Genomic DNA, 18879 nt, shown 5'->3' with positions numbered 1-18879 from the left:
GTTGGCCTGGAAAACAAGATTGTTCAGTTTGCCGATGATGCAGCACTTGTGGGTGTAGTAAAATCTCCACTTATGAGAAATGAAGCTGCCCTCAGCATACTGAACATTTTAGTTGTGAATACTGATTACCAATGTAAAGTTTTAATGTATATCACGTATTTGCACCTTTGCGTCTGAGAGTTTCGAGTTGGTGCAGAAAGCAGCATATTACCTACTAAAAATTTTTTTTAGCATTCCTTGTGATGGTTGTAATCAGGAAAAGTTGGCAGGTATGATAAAATAAAAATAAATTATACAGGCAGCTTGTTCGTAAGGCCTCATGTACTTACAACAGTGATAAAGTCAAAATGCAATCTGTTTTAGGTAATTTGTCCCTCATTTACTAGAATAGGCTACTGTTCTCCGGTGTGGATATGTCTGCTTCTGCCAGAGATTTATCTCTTTGAGATAGACTGGTTCGTGGTAGTAGGTTTCTGTTTCCTTATTTTAGCAGTTATGACTTGGACCACCTGCTTTTCATAAGTTGTATTTTAATACAAATCTTTCACATTCACAATTTATCCCTGACCCCCTTTTCCTGCCGAGAGCAACCAGATTCGTTGAACAGCAGCGCCAGTATCCGGTGAATATACCTCGCTGGCGAACTTCTCAGTTCCAGAGGTCTTTTATTCCTCACACCTTTGGACCGTGGAACAGTCTCCCTGAGGATGTTACAATGGGAACTTCAAAAGTTCAAGCAAAAATGCAATGCATTACTACCCTAATAGAATTCTCCTCGCATTTTAATATATTTTATCTATTTATTTTTGTTAATAAGTGTGATCTCTTCTTTCTGCATTTCCCTATACCCTTTATTGCTTCCTAAAGAACACCATATTCTTTGGAAGCTTGAATTTCAAGTCAATGGCCCCTGTGGGCTTGTTCTCCATATGAATAGGGTTCGTCTTCTGAATATATTGTAATATAATAATAATAATAATAGTAAAACCATTTTCCTCCATCAGGTCTAGTAAAACCGAACACCATCGAAAAATCCTGAACCTGTTTTGAATATCGAAATACAATGATTGTTAAATAGTACAAAAGCCTCTCATACAAAAGATACAAAAGATAAAAAAATTGCAAATCATAAGAAGAAGAATGCTCCAAAACTCAAACTCTCACCATTCGTTGTTGTTGCTTGGAGTGGTTTTGTCATTGTAGCTTCATAAAAAAAAATAAAGTACTTGTTTCAACTTGTTTGTCTTAAAGAGATACGTAGCACCGTCCAGAGCCAACGTAGAGGGTACGCGGAGTCATCGTGACTCAGTTTTCGAACTACCGCATTCGTTATAAAGATAATTGTTTACAACCGCTAGTTCTAATTTTTTGTCAAGGCTATTTTATAAAGTATACAATGGTATTATTCTATTCCGAGTTTAAAATGCATGTTAAAACAAATAGACACGTAGCTTCATACATAAATCTTCGTGACGTTTCGTTTTCTACGGGTCGGGTTTGCCAGACGTAAGAGTTTTTATGCATATTCATAAAATAATTCAGAATTTATTTACCGCATTATTAACGGATATGAAGCGCATAAAACACTCATCGCCTGAAAAAAATGTGATGATAGATTGTGCGGTATCGTTGTTGCACAGGAAGATCGCTTCTACACGGCAGCGTAAACGTTTTGTGGTTTTTAGTCTGATAACGTGATCAAATAGCGACAACTGGCACCTGCATGGCAACACTGACTGCAACTACATCTTTCTTTGTAAAAAACACACACACACACTTTATAAAATTGCTTTAAATTTTGGTAATTAAGTTTTATAATTAAAAAATTACCATAAATAAAGTATAAAGAGAATATTTTGTTGTCATTTAATCCTTAAATAATAAAAGTATCAAACTTTGTAAAGTCGGAGGCAAAGGATGCGGATGCAATTGCAACGTCACACTGACGTCACGTTACCCTTGGAGACAGTGCCAGTGGAGGGGTGGGTCAAGTAACAGCTCAGCGGCGAGAAGAAAGTGACGCATTTTATCTTAGTTATTGTGAAGCGGCGAGATTCCAATCGAAATGGCTGACGGAGGGATAATGTCAATGGACGTGGTTAACGAGGGTTTAATTTCAACGGACACGGTAGATCAGAACTGGGACTCGGACCTGTTTTGGCAACTTTACGCGAAGCCATTAGGCCCTTCGCAAAATCAACCTTGGACGGAATTAACTGAGGAGAATAAATTTGACCAGCCCCCCCGCGAAGGGCATGACACGTCAATGGAAGGTAGGGTTCGGGGTATTTTATGAGGGTAGAACTAAGCGTTACCTGTAGATTTGAAAAGAGCTCTTCATTCCCGTTATTATGAACCCTATAAACACTAGGCTGTGCGCAAAAGATAAAGAAATGAACCCCATAAACACCAGGTTCTGCGCAAAAGATAAATAAAAAATTGAACCCATAAACACTATGCATAAACGAGAAATAAAAGATTAGGTAAAAATTAATCAAATTACCACTGAAAGGGCAAGACAATACCCACCCACCACAACTCAAGCTGCTAGGGCAAAATTGTAAACAATAAACACCCCTAGGGTATGTTAGGTTGGTATTTTCTAGGTTCTTTAAGTACCCTATCATTTCCTGGCCATTTTTGCATGAAAAACCCAAAAAAAGTTTTTCATGCAAAAATGGCCGGCTGGAGTTCGTATTGGCAACTTTTATAAAATTTTGCGGGACTAAATGCCAGACCTAGCCCTAGGCTATGGCCTATTTTAGTCGGAGTTATAATCTCCCACTAAATACATCGGAGCAGATGCAGAATATTAAGACTGGCTGGTGTGAGAAAACGGGCCAGACTGACTCCTCCTATATTGCTGCATCCTGACCTAACCTGGACTTACCTTCCTAACCTGCTGTAGGGCGCCGTGCGAAAATAAGGGTAATCAGTAAAAAAAGAACTAGGTGTTCAAGAGGGCGACTCCTCTGTACCCTTCCTCGCCTAACCTCGTCAATGCCGCATAACTGTAAACACTCAACATGCTTATTAACAATGGTATTTCTAAATATTAGCTCCGCATGGACTGCATGTAATGTTTCCGTGAATACGAGAGACATTAGAGAGCCATATGTTCAAGAAGGGATTGGCTAAGGAACTCTGTTATAAAAGGAACCATGCCAACCTAACATAACCTACCTAACCTAACCTAACCTAGTAGGCCGTGTTACTTAGGTGGGGACCTCCACCCTCGGACCCCTTGGTGAAGGAAACCACTTTTTACCAAAAGTTCCCCTATAACACTGCACATGCACGATATCAAAAGTATAATCACTTCTGAGGTTAATTACAGGTTAATCACAGTCGACCGACAAAAAATAATGGTAAATTTTAGATAAGCAACCGAAATACTGTAGAAAAGTAAATTTCCAAGGTAATACCCAACGTTTAGCCAATACTGTACTTAATTCTACCTTAACAGCAACTATCACACTTTAAACTGAATTTTTTAATTCTACCTTAACAGCAACTATCACGCTTTAAACTGAATTTTATATGCAAAAGGCAATTACCTTTTCCCTATATTTGTAACAATATAGACTATACTGCATAGGCTAAATACGCTTTGAAAAAATGCAACCCTTTCTGTTTTCTCTTTCTCTCTGCAACCTACACAGTTTGGTAGGTAGATAGCCTTCATGTGTTCACCCACAGACTACTAAGGTCTTATCACCATTAATGTATTATTATACAGCAACTTTATCATTTGTTACCATATTGTATTACCATACAAAAGATACCTTTGTAGTGGGGTAGTGCCATCAGCGCACCGCGTGCGGTACACTGTAGGCATTAATTAAGCTTCTTTGCAGCATCCCATCAGCCCCTAGCTGCAACCCCTCTCATTCCTTGTACTGTACCTCCATTCATATCTTTTTTTTTTTTTCCATCTTACTTTCCAATCTCTCCTAAAAATTGTTTCATAGCGCAACTGCTAGGTTTTCCTCCTGTTACACCTTTTAAACTTTGTATTGGCAATTTCCATTTCAGCCCTGAATGACCTCATTGGTCCCAGCACTTGGCCCTTGGCTTAAATTCTAGGCTATATTCTCTACACAAGATACAAACTGTGTGAACAATTGACCTAGGATCGGTTTAACACCCACAGTATCCATTTGCATACATCAAATAGGTTATTATAGCTGTACTGTAGGCCTATTTAAAATAAAGGTAATGATAATAAAACATTTTACTTTCTGAATCCGTTTATATTGTATTGTTATCATGTTATATCATCATTATAACGTGTAAAAAGTTGATAATCTGCCATATGCATATAGCCTATGTAGGCAAAGCTAATGTTTATGTTCTCAGAATCAGCGTATTCAGGCCTACTTCCAAAAGAATTAGAAGAATCATGTTTTAATTGCTAAAAGTAATTATTAGTGGAATTATTGTTATTTTTGTGTTTAAATGTAAAATTGGTATACAGTAAATCCCCCTTTATTTGCGGGGGATACGTACCGCACCCCCCGTGAATAGCTGAAATCCACGAATACTTAAAACCCCTCCAAAAACACATAGAATTGCCTATTTTGATAGTTTAAACACAAAGAAAAACCCTCAAAAAATGCGTATATCTGAGTATTTTAATAGTTTTTTCACAATAAGTGCATTTAATCATGAAAATATGAAAATACAGTAATTAGTGAATATTTCTCAGTGAAAAATACCGCTAATGGGTGAACTGGGTGAGTTTTGTGTGAATAATGTGTATTATGTTCCACAGAGGAATCCGCAAATAGGTGAGTCTGCGAATACGGGGGTTTTAGTGTACTTGCCCACGACTTGATAGCCTAGTTCAAGTGTGAGAAGCTTGGCCTCACTAAAGATTAGACAGCTCAACAGTGACTAATCTTCCTCGTTTACCTGTTGCCCTCAAAACAGCTTCCATTTGTTCCCTTCAATGGAGAATACAGGAATTTTTGTCTCCTTTCCGTTCCTCCAATAGGGAACTAGCCTGGTGGCTAAGAAACAGAAACTTCATTGGAGTATCTCTTACATTCCCCCTCCCGTCATGTCCCTGTTCTCAAGTACATCTATTGATGGAAGAAGTGCACACTTGGAAGAGTTGCTGCCTCCAGGTGAGAAAACCAGTATGGTAACATCTCCGTATCAATTTCCTGAAACCCAAGACAGCTCCCTTAGCTTTTCGAGAGGCTCAGGCTCTTGGTAAGCTACTCTGTGTAAGTCCCCACCTTCACCACGAGAGTAACTTCTATCAACAAAAGGGTTGGGGGACTGGTTTCCCCTCCAACTCTACAGGTAGACAGTGCAAGCGTACGAGTGGGCAGCTGCGCACTTGGCAGAGCTATCAGCCAAGTACATTCCGGGGAATTGGAACATAATGGCAATTAAGCTCATCACCAATTATCAGCAGGTGCCAGGGATTTGGCCCTCACACCCAAACATCACACAAGATTTCCCAATCTTTGGAGCCTCCCAGTGATAGAACAACACAACAGAAGCTGTCAGTATACTGTTCCATTGTCCCTCTTCCAAGGGACACCCATGCCTCTGACACCAGTCCCTGGAAGTTACCTTCCTGGGCTGGTGAAAAAACTTCCACTGCCGCACAGGGCTCCTCGGCCCCCCGTGTAATGGTAGCAACTGTTGTATGGGGTTCCACAGGATTTATGGACTCACGGATTCTGTGGACACAATGTCTCCTGGAGACCTGTGTCGCCAGAGATGCATGGGGCTCCAATATGACCCCCTTGTCACCAATTTCTGCCTTGGGAATCTTTTCCCTGGGCAGGTTGAGGTTCTGCTGCTGCACAGTCCCACGGACTCCCTGACACTGGTAAGGTCCCCCGGTGTATGGACCCGGTCCTGACTTAACGAGAAAAAGTGAAGGTCCAACTCCCAAGTGCGGCCTCACACCTGGCCTGTTCTTGCATGGGAACGGTGCCAGGGACTCGGGAAAGGATGTAAACCCACAGGTAAGCTCATCTGGGGAAGGAGGTCTCTTGCTCAGCCTTCGTGTCTGTGGAGGCCTACGCCTCCAGCCAGACTACAGCACTCGAGGAGATTAGGTTCTGTCACACTTGAGTTTGTCCCGAAATTCACAGCAATACTTTTGAGTCAGGTTCAGTCCCATCTCGAACTGGTTGATAGTGATCATACAAGATACTACTGTGTCCAGTTAGAGTGCTTCAGTACTGTCTTTAAGAGGATTCGATATCTCAAGCCTGAATGTCGACAACTCAATAGTATTTTTCAACTAGAAAAAGTGTTCAAGAACACATTTTCTTTCTGTTCTTGTGAGACTACTGAATGAGCATACTCAACGTCCGATGTGGCTAGGAGTTTGTTCCAAGTACCTCAAGAGGATAGGGACATTGGTTCGTCCCTCGCACCCATGAAGAGGACATTGGTCTGTCCCTTGCACCCCGGAAGAACCTGCCGGTTTTACAGGTATTAAGACAGAAAGTGGCATAGGTTGTCCACTCTTTCTACCTTCGGGACATTGCCCACAGTCCCTGGGACTCCTTTTCCCTAGGTTCTTTGGTGGCTGCTCTACAAGTTGTATGACTCGCCCAGATCCAATAGTGGAAAATTGGCATCTCGCTTAAGGTGTTCAGTGGCAAAGAGCAAACGTGAGTGGGGGACTGGCTCCTTCCCTTCTCTCTTTCATCTCTCCTCTCTCACAGAGAGAGATGAGTAGCCATCCGTCACATGCTGGTCAGGCGGGTTATGCAGGTGAGCCTACATAACTGAGCACCCTGTCTATAATCTTAGATAGATTAATAGATGTGAGTCCTCCCCTCTCTCTAGCATTGGGAGAGAGGGACTGACGACAAAACGAACACATTGGTTTCTCAAGTTCTATTGTCTCCGACACTCTGGGTTCATCCAAGCCTTTTTCAAAGCAATGTTGCTACACATCATTCAAAAGGTGCAGAAGTCTGACAGTTGAACATATACAGTCATTCATACTTATGTTCAACATGTCAGAGGTTGTAAAGGACCGATGGTTTGTATATTGTGTAGGAACAAATGCCAGATTTTTAAAGTAATTTGTATTTTTCATAACTATACATACCTGAGGTCCTTTACAGTTTATGCCCACTTCAGCCACCCCTCATTCTGCTTCCTGGGCCAAAAGGCAAAGTGGTGTATACGACTGGGTGGGCAGGACTCCCACCCCTAGTCAGTAGTTAACTACGTACTCCATCACCTTGTTTAAGTTAAACGGCCAGTTTCCAACTGCACTGAAAGTAATTCCTTGTGCAAAGGACCTCAGCTTTGTATCGTTAGGAAAAATACAGATTACTTTAAAATTTTGTCATTTTTTACTTTAACAAGAAGATGCAGTTACTGAGGAAAAGAGGTTCGTCTAATGCTATTTGGGATGTTGAAAGTGCGACTTACCTGATACATGAAATATGCATTCTGTACCATAAAATCATGGTTAAGGGACGAAATCTTAAGGTTCACATGATATGTGAGGTTGAATGATACACGAATATGTATATATATACATACTGCACATTTCATTTATTTCACTCATTTTGCCCTATCATGGAAACTGTGTGTGTGTGTGTGTGTGTGTGTGTGTGTGTGAAACATCATGTGTTCACAGCTCGAGTACATATGATGATTGTCCAGAGCAAATCCATTTCAAGAACACTACTAAAAAGTACTTGATCTTTTTCTGTTTTGTTGAGAATAATGATTTTTCATTTCACCTCATAATATCACAGAAGCTTGACTTGTATGCCTGTATGTGTGTGTTTACATGTACGTGTGAAATTTCATCATTGATGATATCACCGGCTCTGTGTAATGTGCGCGTTTCTTAGCACAGTATCACGTGTTGCCAGTTCTCTTTTTTGCTTTGCTTGATTTACTGTACAGTATTTCATTACAAGTATAGTTGACTGCAAGTATAATTATCACACATTTTTATATAAGTAACTTACTCAGTAGTTACTTATCTAAGAGTTTCTACTTGCATGACCGCTTGAATCTGAAATTCGCGGTGGCGATTCTTTTGTTTATGTAGGTGACTACCCGGCCCACTTTCGGGGTAAGAGAGGAACAACTCGGCTATGAGCTTCAATTTGTTTGTGCTGGCTTACGACCATACACGGCTAAAAGAGTGCAGCTTGGTTTTGGATTCAGATTGATATCTTCCTGTTGGTGACGTATTTGGCCTATGGTAGCCTTTGGCATATGTATTTAGGTAGGATTTATCAGTGAAACTTTTAATTTGACAGTTCACTTAGTGAGATTTACCGACTTTGACTTTTTACTGCTAGTTGACTAATATCTGACTCTAGCACTTCTAGTTTTTGGTACAAGTGTAGGGATTGGGACAAGAAGAAATGGAAGACTTTAACTTCTCACTTGACAAAGTTAGAGAGAGACCGTAAGGGAAAAGCGGCTAAATCATTAGCTAGCCAGAGTATGACTCCTAAGTCTAGTAGTGTGGACATACCTGTTGCCTCATCTCCTGCTCACTCTGTTTCTCCCATGTCCAGCCCTCTTCCGATACCACTTACTCCTCCTCCCCCTGGCTCCTGAGCTTCCGAACCCAATTGCTTCGCCAGCCTCGAGACCAAGTTTGACTGAAAGTTTGATTTTATTGCAAATACAGTGGTCCAGTTAGGGACTTTAATGCATGCCCTTATGGACAAAATAAGTGAGAAACCGACTCTCCTAGGCAAAGGTCACGACCATCATCCCCTAAACCTGTGAGGAGGCATACTGGAAGCCCAAGAGAGGTCGGTGGGGTCTGCCCACGGGTAGTTGCCCCTTCAGTTGCACCTGTTGCTTCCCAGGTTGCGACAAATGACAGTCAGTGAAAAGGCATCTAGGATGTGCATAATCTCTCATTGAGTTCAGGAGATTCTAGTCCTAGTAAGGGGTGCCAGTGGCGCTTTTTGGATGAGTCTTGCCCCCTGAAGAGGCATTTGACGTACAGGGACCAGTCTCCCCTGCTACCCAGCAGAAGGTTCAGAGAACCTTCCCGTAGCCCTAAACCTTCGTGCAGCACTTGATAAAGCCCGGAACGCTTTTCCCAGTCTGAGTGCCAGTTTTTGGTACCCAAGTTTTGTCTTCCAAGCACCCTTCCCCTCGCGAGCCACATATCTCGACCGAGCGCCTAGCAGCAGCCAAGTGCCCAGTAGTGCCCAAGTGCCCATTAGCACCCGAGCACCATGCAGTCTCTGAGCCCCGTGTGGTGCCCAAGCGTCCATCTTCAGTTGAGCGCGTGGTATTATCTGATCGCCCAGTGCCAGTTCCAGTTGATTTGGCATCTTATTCCAAGCACCTGGTACCAGCTCTGGCTTGCTTGGCTCCCTCTAGTCCATCTCCTGGTACAGGTCCTCAAACTCCAGCAGAGTTGGACCCTTCATTAACTCCTACCCAGCGTCAGTTGGACAGCATTTTGGGATTCCTTCAGAAGTCTTCTTCGTCAGTTAAAGCTCCTACGGACCCTTCCTTGTCCCCTATTTCTTCTGATGAGGAAAATCCATGCTAGGACTCTGCCCCATGAGCCTATGCAACCTTGCTCAGGTATTTGTTGCTGAACTTCTCTGATTTCTTCACTCCAGTGGCCCCTGCTTCTCTGGCTTCATCCTTCATGATAGCAGCTAGCCAACCGATTCAGCCACACTTCCTAAAATGGTTCTCTCATCCTCTTCAAAGAAGGCTGTGTGTGAAGTGGAAGGTTGGCTTTCAGAAAAGAGACAGCAGGGCAAGCCTCCTTTAGTATTCTGCCTTCTCGTCTTTCATGCAGAAGGTATTTGTCATAAGGTACGGGAGAAGCTCCTTCCTTTTTGGGTGGCTGCCTCCTCCCAAGGGGACTTCTCCGGGCTCATCAGCTCAATGCGTAGGTCCGCCTTCTCCTCTGCTAGTGATGTCTTCTTCCTTGGAGATGGATCATTTGCTCGAGAACCTGTTTAAAATGTTTGAGGTTTTGAGCTTCCTTGATTGGTATGTGGGAGCATTAGCCAGGAAGATTCATGGTTCTTCCTCTCTGCCAGAAGACTGCTACGGACTGGCTCAGTGCACTCTCCTGTGCCGATAAGGCCATTAGGGATGGTTCACATGAGTTGGCCTCCCTCTATGCCATGGGTATTCTTAAAAAGAGGGAGCTCTGGGTTTTACCTCCAAGGGCGTGACCACATCACAGAAGTCAGCTCTCCTCTTCTCGCCTCTCGACAAACACCACCTGTTTCCACAGGCCACCGTTAATGAAATTGCGTCGCACCTTCACAAGAAATCTATGCAAGATCTAACACAGTCTGCTAGATGCCCCAGGGAGTGGGCCGCCTTCATCACCAAGTCAATCTTACCTCGTCAGCCGCAGCCCTTTCAAGGCGGCAGGCAGAGGTTGCACTCAAGACCTCAAGCAACAGTTTTAGCTTCGTGACCTATCAAGAAATCCTCCTTGAAGCCTTTTGCTTGTAAGTGAGGATTTAGTCCTCCATGGTCCCGTGGTTGCCAGACTGCATTTCTTCTGGGAGAAGTGGAGTGCAAAAGGAGCAGAGCAATGGGTAGTGAAAGTTCTGAAGGAGGGATACTCTATCCCCTTCAAAGAGAGGCCTCCCTTAGTCAACACTCCAGTCGCATTGAAGGCCTACTCTGTAGGATCGGAGAGGTATTCAGCCCTCTCAGAGGAAGCCTCTTCCCTCCTCGGAAAAGGGGCACCTCTTCCCTCCTCGGAAAAGGGGCGATAGAGGTAGTCGAGGATGTTGGGTCGAAGGGGTTTTACAACCAACTGTTTGTAGTACCCAAGTCTACAGGAGGATAGAGACTGATCCTTGATGTGAGTGCGCTGAATTTCTCCATAGACAAGACAAAATTCCACATGGAAACAGACCAATCCGTCTTTGCATCCATTCGTCAGGGAGACTATCCGGTCTCCCTCGACACGTAGGACGGATACTTCCTCATTCCCATTCATCAAGACTCGAGGCAGTACCTCAGGTTTGTTTTCAAGAACCAAGTGTTTCAGTTTTGACCCCTGTGTTTTGGCCTATCAACAGCCCCACAAGTTTTCACATGAGTTATCGCTCCTCTGGCAAGATGGCTCCATTTATTGGGTATCAACATCTCGCTCTATCTGGACAATTGGATACTTCGTTCACCCATGAAGGAACAGTACATGGAGTGTGTGTGTGTGTGTGTGTGCGTTATAGGCTTCAGTGTAAGTGTTACTTCAGTTTTTGTTTCTCGCTCTCTCTCTCTCTTCTTTTTTTTTGCTCTGTGGCTGGTGTATTTAATTACAAATTACAGTACAGTATACTACATATCCTTTAATGTAAAATGTGGAAAAATCGTAAATGTAAAAACAAAGCGAAACAAGCTCTAGCACCCATTCAACACTGCATCCTGGCCTCCTCCCAGGCAGGGAAATTGCTCCCCAGCCCCCCACCTTCCAAAACAGTCCCAACTCTGAAAGAGTTCCTCTACACAGCCTTACTGCCCCTCCTCTCCCACGGCACCCAACCACATCCCCTCCACCTTGGAAACTTCCCCCACCTCCCAAACTTTTTCTCAGTCTCTTCATGAGTGTAAGCAGTCTTACCAACGTTTTCCTGCGGCTGTGTGGCATTGCCAACTATCGAAGAGTATATTTTCCACATTTTTAAGAGTTAATATAGTACGGTATATATATATATCTTAGGTCCCTGGTTCATGGTCCGAGTGTGTTAGAAAATGTCAAGTTCCAGATAAGGAAGGTCAGGATAATTCCTCTTCTTGCCCAGAACTGTTATAAAACTTTGCTTGAATTTCTCAAGTTTTAATTCCAGTTGACCCCTGTCTATTCACAGTTCAGGATTTGCGGCTTCGCCTATTCGTGGATTTTTCTGTGGAACTTATCCCTGAATGATTCACGGTTTAAAATTCTGTAATTTGTGGACTTTTTTGTTGAGAAGTATACACTAATTAGAGGCAGTCCCCGCTTACCAACGGCATCAGTTAATGGCGTTTCAGTGCTACTGCGCATGGCTAGCAATGTTGTTAACTGGATTTTCTGCACTGATTTCCAGTTAACAGCACTGTTAAGTGAGGATTTCGGCGCTATTATCGCCGATTTTTGGTTAGTGGGGCTCAGCTGGGGACGGAAACCCTGCCTTTAACTGGGAACTGTACTGTATTTTCATGTTATTTTTGTGACTAAATACATTTTTTATGATAAAAATTTATTTACTAATTTTCAGACATTAATAATAATGTAAACGCAGCAAACTACAATAAAATATATTTCTTTTTCAGTGCATATTAGGTATTAAGGTACGGTATACAATAATTAACTTTCCTGGATCTCCCCATGTACTGTCACAAAGAAAATGGGAGTGCTTGAAAATAGGGGTAACTTAAACTGTTTTCACACTTAGCTGTAAGCCATATATTTTTAAGGTTAATGTTGTAATATGACTTTGGAATGATACTAATGTGTTTTAGATAACATTTTAAGGTATATTCTGTGTAGGATGATAGTTTTAGGTATACATTTAGTGTTTGAACTATTAAAATAAGCAGTTATAAATGTTTTTAGAGTGGGTCTGGTTTTGAACTATTTAAATAGCCAGTTATAAGCATTTTTAGAGGGGGGATGTCAGGTATTCGCGGATTTTAGCTATTCGCAGGTTTTTGTGGTCTGTATCCCCTGCGAATACGGGGGGTTGACTGTAATAACTACATTCATATATCACAGTACAGTATTTTCAGTCTTGATAGAAAGAGCAATATTTTCATGTATTTTACTTTTTGCCCTCCCGCCCAAAATAAGTCGGAAATGGACTAGCGTAAAACTTTGAAGACAAGCAAAATTTTTTACATTTTGAAGTTATGCTTTATTAATGGTTGAATTCTCTTCGTTGTTATAGGACATAGGTATCTGGACCCAATTGATTGGGCAAAAATTCATGAGCCAAATTTGGAAAATGAACCAGATGGTACGGCAGTTACTACTGGTCAAACAGAAATGGGGTCTAGACAGCTTGGAGATCAGCGCACCACAGGACAACCAAGTAAGTGAATTGGAGTGATTAAAAAAGAACATGCCTTAGTGAATGCTTATCCACCTATTGAATTATAAGGCCTTGGTTTTAAATACTGGAGTTAATTTCATTCCTTGTGCCCACTCACCAACGTAGGTTTTAGGAAGCTTTGTCAGTGTGCAAAGCGAGCTCGTGATTGGCTAAACTCAGTGTGTCCGATATCAAGGCTTGCTGTGATAAAGATGCAAGTTATTTGTTCAGTAATACTTATGAGTGCTTATATATACAAAGAACCCCTACACTTTTGTATATAGATTTATGTCGGTAATCTAACAATACAAGCAGATCAAACACAAGCAAAGGATGAGTTTTCAGTAATTATGTTTTATCTGATTCTAAGTAAATAAAAAGTCATCTGGTTGTTGTATGAGTGCCAGTAAAAAGCATTCTAATAATTACCCTCTTGTACATTATATGAGTTGGCTAATATTCGAAAAAGCATGGAGCTGTTTTGGGAAGGTGAATGGAACAGCCACTTCAGGGCTGACAGGCAGAAAATTTCAGTTGATATGTGGGATTGGTGTTGTGGTTTTCTTTTCAGAATAATTTACACTTCATACAACTTTTTCTTGAGTATACACATTATTACAATAGCCCAGTGACTGGGCATTTTTGGGGAGGACTTTGCCAAATAACTTATCGAGTAAAAGTTTGAATAGTTATTAAGATCCTGTCATTCTAGTGTGTAGATTGCATATGTATGTACAGCATAAAATGTTAACCTAGACTTTTTTTTTTTTTTTTCGTTTTAAGGCATAGGAACGATACTTAGATTGAATGAATAAAGATTACAGTGAGAGAGTAATTTTGACTGGTATATTATGACAGTGTGCTTAAAAGAATGCCAGTTACTACAGGTCCAACAGCAACGGGGCCTAGGCAGACTGAAGATCGATGCACCACGTGACATTTCAGTAGTAAATTGGAATGGCTACAAAATAGTATGCCATAGTGAATGCTTATCCATATATTGAATTTATTATAAGGTCTTTTTCTATTCCAGAACTGTTGTACAACGCTGCTTAAACTTCTCAAGTTTTAATTACTAACCTCATTCATGTATCATAGTATTTTCATTTGTCAAGAGCGAACAGTAGGATTCCTTTAGACCCGTTATTCGTAATTTTCATTTTTGTACTGTAACCCTTTTGTTTACTGTGAGTTATTGCATTTTGCCTGAAATGAAAAGTTAAGCAAGAAATTGATCACCATAAAATTTCATAGGGACAAAAAATTATAATTTCAGCTTCATGGTTAATATAAGGTTGAATTCCTTCTTCACTGTAGGAACTGCTAGTGAATTCCCAATTGGATCATCAAGGGTAGATGGCGAGTTGGATGCTGGTACTGGAAATGAAGTGTGTGAATCATTTTACACTGAAACTTCAGGTAAGTCAATGATAATAGAGAGCAGTGATGGATATCATCTTTTAGTCTGAATTGTTATTGTTTACTTTGCTAAGACTATGTGGCCATTGTTCTAGAGATTACTTATATAAATACATAGTGTTTTTAGTAATTCTTTTCTCCAGATATTAAAATACAGCCAGTGAGTAGAGTTTGTTGGGAAACTATTGCGTTGTTTTATTAATGAGTGTCATTGAATAGCAGTGCAAAGTTTCCAAGTTCAGTATATTAGTTTTAAGTGGTCAAGGTTAAAAAGAATGAAGTGCTGATTTGTGGTAGATTTGTTGATTGAAATATATGAGCTAGAGTCTATATTGTGCCATCTATAAAAAGGTTCACACTCATTTCACTTCTTCAGGAGGTGAGGTAGCCTTGGCCTTATGGAGCCTTGGGGTTCCTCTGGAACTTCTTATCTGATCTTAAATTATTAAGATTTTTAAAAATATTTTAAGCTGAGAAAAATGAGTGAAGTCACGTTAATTTAAAACCTTATCTTCTTTTACAGATACAAACAAATCACCAGAGGTGGATAACAAAACAAATTATGTTAAAAACCAAGTGGGTAGTTCCCTAGAAACAATACAGAATGCCAAAAACTGCATGGAAGATGCATTACAAGTAATTAATGCAGAGGAACAACACCCACAACAGAAATTTTTATTAATTCCTCTAGGGGAATGCAGTAAAAACCATGAGAATTTAATATGGACACAAATTTCATCACACAGTACACATATTCCCAAACCGACAGGTAGTCAAGAACCTCCAGTGATCACCTATAATCCTGTCAGTGATGGTCAGCCTGTTAACACAGATGAACTGCGCAAGGACGATAGAGATCTCAGCCAGAAGAGGAGGGTAAACCCAAAAAGAAAGATAAGAGAGGAGGATGCACTGAACAAAAAATGCAAAGAAGAGGAAAAAAAAAAGAAAAAATGTGATTATGCAAGCAACTACCGCGCTAACAAAAAAATACAAGAGGCTGCTCTTCAGGAACGTTGTAAGAATTTAGAGGAAGACAATCAGCGTCTGCAAAATGAACTTCAGATTTTACGAAAGCAAAACCATACAGAGGATCACTTCAAAGCTGATCGACCTGAAAACTATGGAGTGTCCGAAAGTGTTCCTAAGGGTCCACCAACCACTAAGAAAAAATCTGACGAGAGAGAGCTTATTGAAATGATGAATCAAGCTGTGATGAAAGCATGCGATCTGGAAAAATTCCTTGAATTTGTGAACAAGTGGCTGTCAAGCAAAGGGATGTCAGAAATCAGACTAAACAATGAAGGCCCGGTAGCTGGTGTCAGGTTTCAGGAAAGCGAAGTGGAGACAAAAAAATTCATCATAGGACGTTATCGACAGATTGAGAGCAGAAAGAAAATCGGAGAGGACCTTGCACGCAATGGCTTAGATTAATATAAAGCTCACATAGTCATCTTCTCTGAACTTTGTTACCCAAGTGTTCACCATATTCAAAATACCCCGTCAGCTGGTAGTGCCATCAGTGCGCTGCACCACATGGGGTGCACTGTAGGCATTACTAAAGGTTCTTTGCAGCATCCCTTCAGCAGTCCCAGGTGAATGTGATTAATCAGTGTGAAAGAGGAAGAAGAAGTGCAACAGCACATGACCTAGAACTTCACGATCAACGGTGTCAATTCTAAAGGAAGCTGTGAAAAGGCTTCAGTGAACTATACTGTAATAACGAAGCAAAGCCAATGGCCAGTCCATGAAATGGAAGTTGCTAATGATGTGGATAGAAGACCACATTAAAAGACAAATGCCATTAAGCGTTATCACCACCCAGGCAAAGGTTAGAGTCTGTTTCAGACCCGTGAGAAACATGCGGGTGATGACTATCAATAAGAATTCATCACAATTACTGGATGGTTCAAAAGGTTAAAAAAAAGATTCAGTCTGCATAATGTTCGGGTAGGAGAGGCAGCGAGACAGTTTGTTGATAGTTTTGATGAATTCATATTAGATAAAAGATTATAACATTTCCCACGCAGAAACTATGAATTAATAACCATTCATAGAATAAACTTTAAACTGGAAAAAAAAACAGTAAATGTGAAAACGTAAGCGATAAAACGGTTGTGCTCCTTACATGAAACGCAAACATCGTCAGAACATTTTGTAACATTATGACGAAATGAAAATTGGTGAAGATCAAACTAGAGATCAGCAATAGCAAAGTACTTTCCAGTAGTGTACAGAGGCAACTGAGATAAGGTTAAACTGGTTTTTTTTGGCAGTTACCACTGATGTTTGAAGCATATTGTAAGGTACTTCAGTTGTTTTGAAGTTTTTGATTTGAAACGGCCTCGTTTAGGCTGTCTGACTGCCCTCCTGTGTGTCATGTGCAGAGGCAAGGTGAAGTTTGCCTCTCACTTTGTCTTCACAGTCAGTCAGGATTTGGAAAGCGGATCAACCGTTCTCGACCAACCTCAAGTCGGGAATGGACGCAACAGCAGTAACTTTTGGAATATGAAATTGCAGTTGGTAATTATTGCCTGAGGACGGTAATGGCTGAGCATTGATCATTGGAAAGGAAGACTTTTCCTTCAGTGGCAACAACGAGCTCTGTCGTCCCATCGACACCATGGGAGTTGTTCGATGGAGGAGGATCGGTGATGTGTCAGCAGTGTGGTGGTGGTCGTTCTTGAGGTTCTGCAGTGATGACGTGGATGGACACTGCTGTGTTGAGGACGTCAATTCAGTTCTGAGGGATGGTGGTGACTGAACCCTGGTCATCAGTTTTGAAGATGTGTTCTTCTTTGGCAACATGGTGGTTGTCGCATCGGCGCTGTAGTGGTCGTGCGGTAGAGGATATCGGCGATGGTCGTCCTCGAGAACCTGTGGTTACGACGTTAGGGTATACCATTGATTTTTGGATACCGTTATTACTCCTGAGGATACCGTTTACCTTTGTTTATTATTGAAGTATCATTATTATGATGGAATAAGAGTTCGAGTATGACTCGTGTTGGGCAGAAGAAGCTCATGTTGATTAATTATGTTTATGATGTTGATGAGTTGTTCATTTGAGCAGAAGTAGCTCATGTTGATTAGTCATGTTTAGGGTGTTGATGAGTTGTTCATTTTGTCTTTTGTTGCTGTGTAATGTTGCTATTATTTATATTGATCATTTATTTTAAGAGTTTATTGCTTGTTGATGTTGTTGTAGTTAAAATATGGAGAATTTATTGAAATTTGGTAAAGGTAAAGTAAAGAGGTTATTTTGACTTTTTTGTGGTTTAAAATTATTAATATTGGTAATGATCAAGATTGAGTATTTTTGTCTCTCCGCTTTCTGAATCCTGGTCTCGTAAATATGTAAAGTAATTAGGATTAATAAACTAGGTTTAAGGTAACCAAAGTATTTGATTACACCCTCTTCAAAGGTTTCTGTCCACCAGTCCACTCCAGTCCTCTCTGACATAAATGAAGAACCTGAAGAGTCTTCTGGAAAAATTCCTGTTAGATTAAATATAATGGAATTTGTGTTACGGTTCCCTGGAGAGAGAAGTGTAAGTGTAAGGGCTGGGGTAGATGAGAGAGTACCAGAGTTTGGAAGCTTTTGGGATGCAGTGTTGAGGGGCCCAATGAGAATGGCCGATAGTGTAATAGATAGGAGTGTAAGAGCAAGTAATGTGGAGGTGCCAGTGAGGATGAATGGTAGGTTTGTAAGGAACAACGGGTTGGACGGGTTAGGGATAGTAGTGTACAAAGGGAAGGTCGATGAGTGGAAGTCGAGCGAAGTGTTTTAGATGTGGAAAGGAAGGACATACAAAGAATGAGTGTAGGTGGGCTTTGGGAGCGTGTTTCGGTGTGGGCAACCGGGACATTTGGTAAGGGAGTGTACGAAAGATAGGGGTTAAATGCTATGCTGCGACAGGTGGGTCATATTGCTAATGGTTGTAGGGGTACCTGAGTGAATGTAATATGTGGCAACTGTGGTAAGAATGGGCATTATGCGAGAATGTGTTCAGAACCGAGAGCGAAGTGTGTCGAATGTGGAATGAAAGGGGATGTATCAAGTGTATGTAGACGAAAGCGGGTGACTGTGACAGCGAATTCGGGAAACTGAGTGTGAAGGGGGTTCAAATGGGTGGATCCTCCAGGATGCAAGCGGTGCGTGTGATGCATGTACGTGAGGGGTTGTTGCATGAGGATCAACAATTTGTTTTAATAGAGTATGGTAGAAAACGTAAGAAAGGGAAGAACGTAAGTGAACGGAATGGTCGTAAGTTGTGTGATAGGGGTGTGAGTGCCAAAGTGGAAATGAGTGATAAAGCGTGTAATACGGATGAATGGGATGGTATGAATAGAACGTATAGCATACGCGGGTTTGATATAACTGAGTTGACTGAACGTGTAGGTGTTAGTGAACGGTTGGAGGTGA

At 41.3% G+C, this 18879-nt stretch overlaps 1 protein-coding gene across 3 annotated transcripts; it reads left to right on the top strand.

Moving 5' to 3' along the window:
* Nucleotides 1-1936: 1936 nt before the first annotated feature.
* On the top strand, nucleotides 1937-17848 carry LOC136836934 (probable basic-leucine zipper transcription factor O). 3 transcript variants are annotated; one of them, XM_067101437.1, is made up of 4 exons: nucleotides 1940-2273; nucleotides 12891-13034; nucleotides 14352-14453; nucleotides 14977-17848. In XM_067101437.1, exons 1-4 carry the CDS (start codon nucleotides 2066-2068, stop codon nucleotides 15885-15887), a joined length of 1365 nt encoding a protein of 454 aa, XP_066957538.1. In that variant the 5' UTR covers nucleotides 1940-2065; the 3' UTR covers nucleotides 15888-17848. The 3 variants fall into 3 exon arrangements, with proteins under 3 accessions (XP_066957539.1, XP_066957538.1, XP_066957540.1); XM_067101439.1 differs by lacking the exon at nucleotides 1940-2273 and adding an exon at nucleotides 4036-4215; XM_067101438.1 differs by lacking the exon at nucleotides 14352-14453 and having other exon boundaries at nucleotides 1937-2273.
* Nucleotides 17849-18879: the final 1031 nt, after the last annotated feature.

The sequence above is a fragment of the Macrobrachium rosenbergii genome, chromosome 57, assembly GCF_040412425.1.
Source record: "Macrobrachium rosenbergii isolate ZJJX-2024 chromosome 57, ASM4041242v1, whole genome shotgun sequence".
Classification (NCBI taxonomy): Eukaryota; Metazoa; Arthropoda; class Malacostraca; order Decapoda; family Palaemonidae; genus Macrobrachium; species Macrobrachium rosenbergii.
The sequence above is the reverse complement of the archived record's forward strand: the minus strand, read 5'-3'. Positions and strand labels throughout refer to the sequence as shown.